Source organism: Tribolium castaneum, chromosome 8 (genome assembly GCF_031307605.1).
Source record: "Tribolium castaneum strain GA2 chromosome 8, icTriCast1.1, whole genome shotgun sequence".
Lineage (NCBI taxonomy): Eukaryota > Metazoa > Arthropoda > Insecta > Coleoptera > Tenebrionidae > Tribolium > Tribolium castaneum.
In genome coordinates, this window is record NC_087401.1 from 10,220,507 (window position 1) to 10,233,478 (window position 12,972).

The 12,972-nt window shown below is 28.5% G+C and overlaps 1 protein-coding gene across 6 annotated transcripts in view; it reads left to right on the forward strand.

Annotated features, from left to right (window-relative positions):
* Positions 1 to 12,972, forward strand: part of Syt7 (Synaptotagmin 7) — a 278,766-nt gene that overhangs the window by 107,767 nt on the left and 158,027 nt on the right. For all 6 annotated transcript variants that reach the window (XM_064358269.1, XM_064358268.1, XM_064358264.1 and 3 more), the window contains exon 3: positions 6,072 to 6,319. In XM_064358269.1, the coding sequence (XP_064214339.1) occupies positions 6,075 to 6,319 (245 nt within the window). In that variant the 5' untranslated portion in view covers positions 6,072 to 6,074. The remainder of the gene's footprint in view (positions 1 to 6,071; positions 6,320 to 12,972) is intronic.

Sequence of the window (12,972 nt, forward strand, 5' to 3'; positions counted from 1 at the left end):
TTAAACTTTTTTTATTGTGAAAGTAAATTTATCCCGCTTTTACCAAAATGTTTATTTAAATTTCAATTAAAAGAAATTATAAACACTTTATTCCGTTGGTATTCCTCACAGGAAATCATAGGAAATAATTTAAAAAAATTAAAGAATATGTTGGGGAAATGTAGAGGAAATTAGGGGCAACTCAGAGAAAATAAATGAAAATCTTTACTTTACTCACAAACTTTGGCTGATATTTTAAAACTACTGGCTTTGTTGTACAGGGTTAGTCAATAGTGGGTTATTTCTGTTTTTTTAATACGCAACCAATAATACTGATTCCAGTTGACTAGATCGGTAGTCGTTACAAATTTTTAAAATTAATCCACGATTACATTATTCTTAGTATTGTCAAATTTGTCTTGACAGTTTTTTTGGTTACATCTGAGGACATGTCAGAAATAATCCACTATTGTCTCACCCTGTAGGTACAAAAAAGCAATAAAGTCAGGCTTAGAATTCTTTGATAATTTTGCATATGAAACGTGAAAATCGATCAACTTGTTTTTAAACTTCTCTTTTTTAAATTTCTTTATACGAACTAAACTTTCGACTAAATATTAAAAACTATCACTCGTAGATGAAAATTGAAAACAGATTTTGAATTCTTGAATAATTTTGCATATAAAAAACTAAAGTTTCAGTTGTCGAGACTGTCTAACTTTATCAAAAAAGGAACTTATTTCTTCTTTTAATCTGTGTCCCATGATAACTTGAACTTTGACTTTGATTTTGAATATCGAGTTGTTTAAACTAAGTGTTCAAGTTTTTACAAACTAAATTTCAATCATTCTCCCAATCTTCCACTCAATCTGAAAAACTATTGCTCGTAGGTGAAAAATTAAAACGGATTTGGAATCCTTGAATATGTTTCAGTTGTCGACTGTCTACCTTTAATAAATAAAGAATATAATAAATCGTTTTACAAAAAAAAAAAATAAACAAGGCACTAAAAAGTAAAAATAATGTTTTTTAATCGCAGGAGTATATTTTTTCCTACAGGTTAGAATTCTAAAATTTATAAAAGCTTTGGGAGTTGTCAACTGAACAAACATTATTTTTTTTCTTTTTAGTTAATTTTTTTTAAATAAAAGTTTTTAAAAAATAAATTTTTTATTTAGAAATTTTGCGGGCATTAACCGTGATGTCCAAACTACCAACAAACTGTCCATGTCGGTATGTACAAATCAAGAACCCCTTTGTAAATATAACCTAAAATTTTAAAACTTTATTTAACCTTTTTAGGGGGTATTTAATTACATAGGATTACATTGTCACGCAGATTAAGTAAGTATACAAAATTTCAATTTATTGTGACAACTGGAACCCTTTCAAATTTGGCTTCGAAAATATGAAAACAGACAGACAGACAACAGAGTGAGTTAAATAGAAACTTTTAATAAAAAGCACTAATTTATTTCTCTAATCACTGTTTTGAGACATCAATGTCTTAAAAACTGTTGGTGGCAAATAAGAAACAAAGTCAGATTCTTTAGACATCTCTCTTTGTCAAAAAATTATATTGTTAAAGTTAACTAAATTGTAACCACTTAAAAATACCGTTCGTAGAGGAAGTTGAGTATACTTTCTGCATTTCAAAAAAAAAATGCAGCTGTTTGTTTTTTTACAAGCTTTTTAACCATTGTTGATATCTTAAAAACCACGAGTACCTATAGGCCGTAGATGCAAAAATATTCATAATTCTCAAACAGTTTTTCATATGAAGAGCAGAAATTTATTTTTTTTATCTCTGCAATTGTACGAAAAAAAAACTAATTAAATAAATTTTTTGAAGTACACTGAATTAGTTGTTAACTGAAACTTTTTGTGGATAAATATACTTCAATTTTTTTTTATGAGACATTACTATATTTTCCAATTGCTTTTTCTTCATCATAGTGTTAGTAGCTGACAGTTTTATTATTTTTTTATTTTTGAACAATTTTTTGCGTTAAATATTGTCTCTTTATTAAGAAAATACTTTATACTCTTTATTCTTTATTTTTTATTTTCTGCCTGTTCTTTAATTTTTTAACTTTCTTTAGTCTCTTTCAATCCTTCTCACTCTGTCAATCTCCCCTTTTTACTTCAAAAGTAGTAGATGTTTTTTATACTTTTTTATTATTCATCTATATTTTTTCTATTTCATCTACTCGTTTATCGAATTTTATTTTTCTTCTGAAATTATTTTTTAGCTTTTCTTTTTTTAATCCGCTAATTAAGAGAAACTTATTTTGAAATTGTCATCGTTTCTTGTCTTTATTACAGCTTTTTTTTATACCGATACCGTCGTTTGATACCATCTTTTTCGTATAAAAATCATTTTTTTTTGTTTTTTTAATTTTTATATACTTTATTATTACTTATTTGATCTAGTCTCTTCTTTTTTTTCTATATATGTCTTATATTTTTTCTTCTTTTGATTTATTTTCCAAAAATATGACCTTTTTATTATTGTTTTAATTAATCCGTAAATTTTTCTGACACCATCGTTTGATTTCTTTTTATAAATAACCTTTTTTTTTGAATTTTTTTGCTGTTATTAAATTTACTGTCTCATTTCTTTATCTTCATATTCTTATCTTTCCTACCTCTTTTATTATTAACTCTTCTTGTTATCTTCATTTTTATATTTTTTATTATTATCTATTTAATCTAATCTTTTCTTTTTCTTTTAATATCTTATATTTGTCTTTTTTGATTTATTTTCCAAAAATATGTCTTTTTTCGTGTAAACTATTCCCGCCTTATTGATTTTTTTCTGTCTTTGTTACAATCATAAATAGCAATAAATTAATAAATTTGACATTCGAATAAACATAACAATTTAGGCAAAAAAAAATTTACAAAAGTAAAAAGTATTTTTTTTTTATGTGGGAATGGGAATTAGTTTATTTATTAAGTAGCAGTAAAAAAATACAAAATTTAATCATGTTGTGGCTTCCGTTTCCGTTTCCGCGGTACTTGCAGTGGTACTCTCCGATGGTGGTGGCCCAGGTGGGGGTCCAAATGGGGGGTGCCCATGGGGCGGCGGGCCCCTCGGTGGCCCACCACCAGGAGGCCCCCACTTGTCCTTCCCCTAAAAATAACAAAACCCACAACATTCTAAAACTAATTAATTAAAAAAATGATTTACTTCAATCACAGCCAACACCGCAACTAAACCAACAAACAGGACCGCAAAATATTTCATTTTTGTGCTGTCGCAACTGAATGTCGCCCATTTTATACAATATGTTGCACTAACCCATGCATAAACTGCGATTATCTCTCAAATCACGGAAATGTTTTTTTTATTATGCCGACGTGTTAAATACTTTAATTATGATTATTATACAGTGTGGGTGAGTAAATATCATCCGTTACAAAAGCTGGTGTTATTGTGTCGAGCTGAGGTAATCGAGTTCGGATCATTAAACATGACAAAGGCTGGGTTAGAATGACGCTTAACGAGCTTAAAATTGGCCGGAGAGCAAATTATTTTCAGGCGTGTCGTGCGATTTTTGATAGGTTTGATGATCGCCGATAAGGGTTAAGTTTTGCCATATTTGCGATTTTTGGCGGCAAAAGCCGGTATTAAATTGCGAAAATTGAATATTTGCTCGATTTTCACACAAAGGGGCTGCCACATGTTGTTTCAAGTGAAACACTTTATACGTTCAAATAAATGATTTCTTTTCCTTATGGATAAGAAATAAAACGTTTCTGTTCACAATAGTTGCCTTAATGTTGCTAGAAAGCCCAGTTGTTTCAGTTTTCAGGACAATGAATTTGAAAAAAAAATAATTTTACAATGCTTGATATATTTGGAACACTCTGTATAATCAAAAATATTTTATTGAAATACATCCTAGAGTATAAATAACGTCTACAAAATATCAAAAGTCCAACTTTACTAATAACTGAGCTACGGAAGACGAAAGTTGAGGTGGACCACCCTGTATGAGAGAAAACATATACTGTTATACACGTAAAGAAAAGTTGGCACTATCTTAACATCGCTTACTAATAATGAGCAACTTTTTTTTACTTGTATAAGAGAGTAGGAGTTTGAATGAGATATGAAATTTAGTTCAAATAAGCTTCAAACTGTACAGGGTGCGGCATTTTAAATGTCCGAATACGGAATCTCCGAAATTAAGAGGTTTAGAGAAAAACGAGTGACACATTCTCCGGTCCGTTTTTTGAGAAAATAATTTTGGTCAAAACCGCATCTCGTTATCGTCTTTTGTTTTCGACTTATAAACAGAAGTTGACATTTTAGCGAGATCTTAAAAAATCATATCTTCCTTATTATAAAAGATACACATTTAAAATAAGGACAATATAAGACACTTTTTTTCAGAGAATCTAATAAAGTTATCAGTGATTTTTTTCAATCATTCGTTTAACTGTAATAACATGAAGTTGTTTTTTTTTGAATAGGAATCATAGTTGGCTATGACATTTTCTAAAAGCTTATTTTTTTCTAATTTGATATGTCTATTTGTGTAAATAAAATTTGTGTAATACATTAATTTCAAATATTTAAGAGAAAACAAAACATTTTGCTTTTTCTTTATAAAAATTTTGGATTTTTAATTAAAACTATGAAAGTTGTATCACCCAACAAGTATTTATATTTTATTGATTTTTTAAACCCTAATTAATTCAAAAACAGCATAATAAATTTTTATTGGATCAAATTTTTGCAATTAATAAAAATTATTTGGTTTTATATTTAAAATGGCAAGCTTACGTTGTCATTCTACATATTTTCCAATTTTAAACATGAAATAATAGAAGAAGAAAATTCTTATTTGAAAATTGAAAATAACTTTATCATAGTTTATTCTTATAATTTCACATTTTTTACTTTTATAACCGCTCACAAAATTTCTAGATTATTCACACCTTTTATGTGAAATAATTTTTCCATGGCCAACTACTTTCAAATATTTTAAATGTATTTTTATCAAAAATATATACAATTATCAAACTATATTTATATTGTTTTGAGTTCAGAAAAAAATAAGCTTTTTAAAAATGTCATAGCCAACTATGATTCTCATTTAAAAAAGTACAACTTTAGCTTATTACAGCTAAACGAATGGTTAAAAAAATTCGTTGATAACATTATTAAATTTTCTATAAAAAAGTGCCTCTATAATGTCTTTATTTCAAATGTGTATCTTTTATAACAAGGAAGATACAAATTTTTTAAGATTTTACAAAAATGTTAACTTTTGTTTATAAGTCGAAAACAAAAGACGATAGCGAGATACGGTTTTGACCAAAATTATTCTCTCAAAAAACGGACCCGAAAATGTGTCACTCGTTTTTTTCTAAACCTCTTAGTTTTGGAGATCGGACATCCAGAATGGAGCACCCTGTACAGTGCAGGGTGATTCGCCTGAGATGTTTTAAACTTTTTATTGAGGGATTTGTGTTTTTTTTTACTATTATAACCGCTCACAAAATTTCTAGATTATTCACACCTTTTATGTGAAATAATTTTTCCATGGCCAACTACTTTCAAATAATTTAAATATATTTTTATAAAAATATATACAAATATCAAGCTATATTTATATTGTTTTCAGTTCAGAAAAAAATAAGTTTTTTGGAAATGTCACAGCTAACTATGTTTCTCATTAAAAAAAATACTACAAAAAATACAACTTTATCTTATTACAGCTAAACGAATGATTAAAAACAATCGCTGATAACATTATTGAATTCTCTGTAAAAAAGTGCTTGTATAATGTCTTTATTTCAAATGTGTATCTTTTATATTAAGGAAGATACGAATTTTTTAAAATTTCACAAAAATGTCAACTTTTGTTTATAAGTCAAAAACAAAAGACGATAGCGAAATGCGGTTTTGACCAAAATTATTCTTTCAAAAAACGGACCCGAGAATGTGTCACCCGTTTTTCTCTGAACCTCTTAGTTTTGGAGATCGGACATCCAAAATGCAGCACCCTGTACAGTACAGGGTGATTCGCGTGAGATGTTTTAAACTTATTATTTAGGGATTTGTATTTTGTTTTCAGTTGATGATGCAGAAGCGCGACATCGTCCTGACGGCCGTCTTCTCCAGCTTAGCTGCCTTGATTCTGTTGGCGGGCATCGGCGCCGCCTGCTATTTCTTCCATAAGCGTCGTCGTAAGCGCGACGACGACGACGACGAGGATTCCCCTGATGCAAACTGTAGCCGTATCGAAGCAGGCCATGAGAAAAAATCGCGTCTCAACGGTTTTCTCAGCTTGAAAACGCCACTCATATCGACGAAAACTCTTGGGTAAGTGTTCTATTTTCTCCTCTCAGAAAGTGTAACAAGAAAAAAAAAACTTGTTATCGAAAATGTCTCCTTATCACTTCCGGCGTAATTGATCCTTTGTCACGTCGCTCGTACGAGATATTATTTTAATGGTAGAGAAGGGTGCGAGATCAAAGCGGAAATGGAAGCGGTTATAGCAAAAGGGTTATTTCTGGCATAATTACGTGACTTATTTATCAGTTTTTGTGAATTTGTACGCTCCGAAGTTTCGGTAAATAGTTATTTATCAAACGTATTTCAAGGATGATTTGAATCAAAATATTTAGAAAACCAAATGTATTATTTACAATCTTAAGAGCTGGTTTATAGAAAGCTCCATTAAAATTTAACACTTGTTAAAAAATTAACAACGGAAATAAATCAATGAAATTGGTTCAATTTGGTCACGTGATCAGTTAATCATGCATTTAATAGCGGATTAAATTAATAATGCTTCTATCAACCGACCCTAAGAATGGTTTGTCAGTTTGCTATTTTTTTACAGCCAAAGGTCTTTTTGAATATAAGAAAATTTTACGGATCTATTTCGTCTAAGCTAAGGAAGTCTAATAATTTATTACTGTCCTAAGAAGTGACTGTCTGTTCACTATTTTGTACAGTCAAAGGCTTTTTTAATACGCTTTTGTTCTATGATCTGACCACTCCAATTTTATTAGACACATAATTTTAAAAGCTCAAATATAACAAACCAGCATAATACGTAAAAAGAACCGTAAAATTCGCCGAAACAAAGCATTTTGTTCTTGGATTACCACAAAACTAGTCGAAAAAATGAATCTGTTTTGATGTAAAACTATGTAAAATAATCCGGGGAATCGACTGACGTCGAACAAATTGCGAAATTCGAAACAGTTTTCAAGTTATCAACACATCTATTTTATGTTTTTGCTTTTGTTAGCAATTTTCTCGAAAACTGTTAATTTTTTAAAACAATAGATAATTTAAAGAGCTTTTCAAAGATAATAAACATAATTGATTTACGTCTTATAGTTCTGGACTTATTTACTTTATTTCTCAAAAACTGCTAAAATCGGAAAAATAAAAAATCAGCGAATTAAAATAATTTTTTTTTGAAGGTAAGTGGATAATTATAATTTTTGGCAAAAAAAATGTTATAACTAGTAAAATATTATGTAAATTGAACCGTAGAATTTGTTGGACTCGTTTTGCTTTAAGACTTTTAGTGTTCGAGTTAGGATTTTTTAGTGAAAAAGTAACATCGTGGTAAAAACTACAAACAAACTTTTTAAACTATTCGGTTATTCGGTAATATTTTGCCTGCGGTTTAATGAAAAATCGCTAAAAGACTCAATTTTTAATTGTAAAACGTATATAATGCTTCAAAAAGGCAAAATTAACATTATTTTCGATTTAATTTCATGATTTTTTGGTCTTTTTTTGGATTTTTGATGAAATTTATCACAGTAATAATTGCTTGTCTGTCTGAAAAAATGTGTTCAAACCTTCAAAAAAAGACAAAATGATGATATTTACGACATAATGTAGTAATTTTTTTATTTTTCGGCTCATTTTTGGCAACATATCGTGAAGTTGTTTAGTTTTTGGCTGAAAAATGCCTAAAATTTAAAAAAAAAGCAAAAATATAGGACTTACTTTTTTAACTAATCAAGAACTTGATTTATTTTGTGAAATGATTGTGCTTCTGGATGAAAATGGTTCTAAATCTTTCAAAATGGCCAATTTATGTTGTTATTTTTCTATTTTTATTATAATTTAATGTACTAATACTTTGGTTCGGCTTTCGCTAAACTTTATAAAAAAATAGTTTCTTTTATCTCAGACTATGGAAAATAGTAACATTAATTTCAACGTATTAATAGTAGTTTAATATTTTTTGGGATCATTTTTACCAAAAATTCGTAAAATAATTGCGTTTCTGGTAAAAAAAAATCTAAATGTACAAATCGTTTTCTTCTAGGACTTGTAGTTTTTGAGTTATTACTATTTTTAGTGTTTTTGTATTGTTTTTTTTTTAAATCACAGTTAATGCGACTAAAAACAATAATCCAACGCTAAAATATTTTGAGAAATTTAAAAAATTCATCAAAGTTTTAAAAAGTAGTTGTCAGTTTACAATTTTTTTACTGTCAAAGGTCTTTTTGTTGTTTGCAAAATTTAGGAAAATTTTACAGACGATGTTTTTAAAAATCACCCAATACCAAGACATTTTGAGAAATACAAAAAAAAAATTTACGCCTTGGCTCTGGGAAGTGATTGCCAGTTTACTATTTTTTTTACAGTAAAAAGCCATGTTTCTGAAATAAATAGAAAACAAACCAATGAGAATACAAAATAAAATTATCACGAAGTGATTGTCGGTTCTTTATTTTTTATAATCAAGGACTTTTTGAATTAGCATTGTCTTTACCTAAAATAAGCAAAATTTTACATGTGGTATTAGAATTCTATTTTGAGAAAACAAAAAAGTTATTACGGTTCTTAGAAAATATCGTTGGTTTACTATTTTAACAGTGAATGACTTTTTTAATAAGCTTTTTTTTCTGAAAAATTAGCAACATTTGATGAATTATTTGCCATTTAAAATGAAAACTGAAGTAAACTAGTTTCAGGCGGATTATCCAATTATACACATTTACTTATTTTATTTTATTTTGTTTTTAAGAGCCGGTTTATAAAATTTAACACGTTTTTAAAAATTAACAACGGAAATAAATCAATGAAATTGGTTCAATTTGGTCACGTGATCACTTAATCATGCATTTAATTGCGGATTAAATTAATAAAGCTTCTATCAACCGACCCTAAGAATGGTTTGTCAGTTTGCTATTTTTTTACAGCCAAAGGTCTTTTTGAAAATAAGAAAATTTTACGGATCTATTTCGTCTAAGCTAAGGAAGTCTAATAATTTATTACTGTCCTAAAAAGTGACTGTCTGTTCACTATTTTGTACAGCCAAAGGCTTTTTTAATACGCTTTTGTTCTATGATCTGACCACTCCAATTTTATTAGACACAAAATTTTAAAAGCTCAAATATAACAAACCAGCATAATACGTAAAATGAACCGTAAAATTCGCTGGAACAAAGCATTTTGTTCTTGGATTACTACAAAACTAGTCGAAAAAATGAAACTGTTTTGATGTAAAACTATGTAAAATAATCCGGGGAATCGACTGACGTCGAACAAATTGCGAAATTCGAAACAATTTTCAAGTTATCAACACATATATATTTTATGTTTTTGCTTTATTTAGCAATTTTCTCGAAAACTGTTAATTTTTTAAAACAATAGAAAATTTAAAGAGCTTTTCAAAGATAATAAACATAATTGATTTACGTCTTATAGTTCTGGACTTTTTCACTTTTTTTCTCAAAAACTTTCTGCTAAAATCGGAAAAATAAAAAATCAGCGAATTAAAATAATTTTTTTTTGAAGGTGAGTGGATAATTATAGTTTTAGGCAAAAAAATGTTATAACTAGTAAAATATTATGTAAAATAAACCGTAGAATTTGTTGGACTCGTTTTACTTTAAGACTTTTAGTGTTCGAGTTAGGATTTTTTAGTGAAAAAGTAACATCGTGGTAAAAACTACAAACTAACAAGCTTTTTAAACTATTTGGTTATTCGGTAATATTTTGCCTGCGATTTAACGAAAGATCGCTAAAAGCCTCAATTTTTTATTAAAAACATACATAACCCTTCAAAAAGGCAAAATTAACATTATTTTCGATTTAATTTCATGATTTTTTGGTCTATTTTTGATGAAATTTATTACAGTAATAATTGCTTGTCTGTGTGAAAAAATGTGTTCAAACCTTCAGAAAAGACAAAATGATGATATTTACGACATAATGTAGTAATTTTTAGCTTGAAAAAGACAAAAACAACATTTTTTATCACCTAATTTTTTATTTTTCGGCCCATTTTTGGCAACATATCGTGAAGTTGTTTAGTTTTTGGCTGAAAAATGCCTAAAATTCTTGAAAAAAAGCAAAAATATAGGACTTACTTTTTTTAACTAATTTAGAACTTGATTTATTTTCTGAAATGACTGTGCTTCTGGATGAAAATGGTTCTAAATCTTTCAAAATGGACAAATTATTTTGTTATTTTTTATTTTTATTTTAATTTAACGTACTAATATTTAGGTTCAGTTTTCGCTAAACCTCATAAAAAAATAGTTTCTTTTACCTCAGACTATGGAAAATAGTAACAATAATTTCGACGTATTTTTTGAGATCATTTTTACCAAAAATTCGTAAAATAATTGCGTTTCTGGTTAAAAAAAAATAAAAAACTAAATGTACAAATCGTTTTCTTCTAGGACATGTAGTTTTTGAGTTATGACTATTTTTAATGTTTTCGTATTGTTTTTTTTTAAATCACAGTTAATGCGACTAAAAACAATAAGCCAGCGCTAAAATATTTTGAGAAATTTAAAACATTCATCAAAGTTTTAAAAAGTAGTTGTCAGTTTACTATTTTTTACTGTCAAAGGTCTTTTTATTGTTTGCAAAATTTAGGAAAATTTTACAGACGATGTATTTAAAAATCACCCAATACCAAGACATTTTGAGAAATACAAAAAAAAATTTTACGCCTTGGCTCTGGGAAGTGATTGTCAGTTTACTATTTTTTTTTACAGTAAAAAGGCATTTTTCTGAAATAAATAGAAAAATATGGCCTGTCAAAACAAATCAGTGAAAACACAAAAAAAATATTACGAAGTGATTGTCGAAGTGATTTTTTACAATCAAGGACTTTTTGAATTAGGATTGTTTTTACCTAAAATAAGCAAAATTTTACATGTGGTATTAGAATTCTATTTCGAGAAAACAAAAAAATTATTACGGTTTTTGGAAAATATTGTTAGTTCACTATTTTAACAGTGAATGACTTTTTTAATAAGCTTTTTTTTCTGAAAAATTAAAAACATTTTATGAATTAATTGCCATTTAAAATGAGGAACGAAGTGAACTAGTTTCGGTCGGATTATCCAATTATACACATTTAGTTTTTAATGTGTATTTTATTTTTCTATTTTTTATTTTACTTCTATTTTAGCGAATAATCTTGTTTTGTGTGTTCAACATTGTCAATCTTTTCTTCTAATCCGATTGATCAAACTTTTGCTCATCTTTATTTAATGTTTACGAAACGACTTTTTTCGTTCTAAATTCGGAAATAGTACGAACAAATGTCTTAGTTGTAGAGACAAGTTTCTCCACCGGGACTATATTTCGAGTCTTGCACGCGACCTCCAATATTTCAACAAGAAAAAGTAATCTATAAAATCCGAAATTAGAGCGAAACTCGAGTATAGGTACGAGCACCGCATACAACTATTCCTTTAATGTTAACCTTTTGAAAATCTGAAAGCGACTAGTTTAAATACAAATAATCGTCAAACTCTCGTCGCATTTAAATTCCCCAACCATTATATAACTAGGAGCGGAAAACTCCTCTTAAAACCTCATTCAAGCCATACATTTTTTTCTACTTTCAAATAGTACATTAAATTTTCGCACACTTGTTTCGGTAATTACATGGGGACCACCGAAATCGTGCATTTGATGTGTTATTGCGACGCCACCCCCGACGCTCTCAGTCACTGCCACCGCCACATCAGGATCAATACCGCCACACTCTTAGCGCGGGCCCATTTCAGGCCACTTAAACTTCCAAAATTTGTTACGCTAATCGCATTAAATGGGCTAAGATGTGGCCATTTCGAGTTTTTACTCAGGAATTTTTGCCCAGGAAAAACACCCCGAAAGCATTGGGTCTTATACTGTCTTAATTAATTTTTAAGAGCTTTTACTTAACCTAGTTTGTTGTCTGTCAGGCTTGGTTCAAATTTTTCGAGCCAAATTTAAGAGGGTTCTTGTTGTCCGAATGAACTGAAATTTTGCATACTTACGTAATCTGCGTAATCGGTTTATACCTTTTTATTATTTAAAATATTGCTATGCCGCGCTTACTATCCGAAGGATTGTCTTAAAGCCCACAAACTAAAAATGTTTTTTATTGTATACAGGGTGTTGTATACAGGATGGTGAACCAAAATTATATTTTTTTAAAAGAAACGCCTTATATATTTTTGCATAATTAGATTCTACGTAAAAAACTAATGTAACTTTATATAAATTATTATGGGTCTATTTCTTTTTGTTTCGGAATTATTCAGCTTTTCGTTATATAAAAGACCAATTGTTGAAAAATCATTACGAAGTCGCCTATGATAACTTTTTTAAAAATTTGCGGCACAAAAACTTAGAATACTCTGTAGTTTTAGGAAATAGTCGACTTTTATTTGAAACATGGAAATAACGTTTTATTATTTGACTTAAAGTCCACAAACTAAAAATGTTTTATTGTATACAGGGTGTTGTATACAGGGTGGTGAACCAAAGTTACATTTTTTTAAGTGGAATATCGTATACATTTTTCATAGCAAAAAAATAGTGAAACTTTATATAAACTCTTATAGGTCTATCTTTTTTCGTTTCAGAATTATTTAACTTTTCGTTATAAAAAAGACTGATTTTTGAAAAATCACTGTAAAGTCGCCTATAAATATTTTCCGGCAAATTTGCAACAGAAAAACTTAGAATACTTTGTAGTTTTAGGA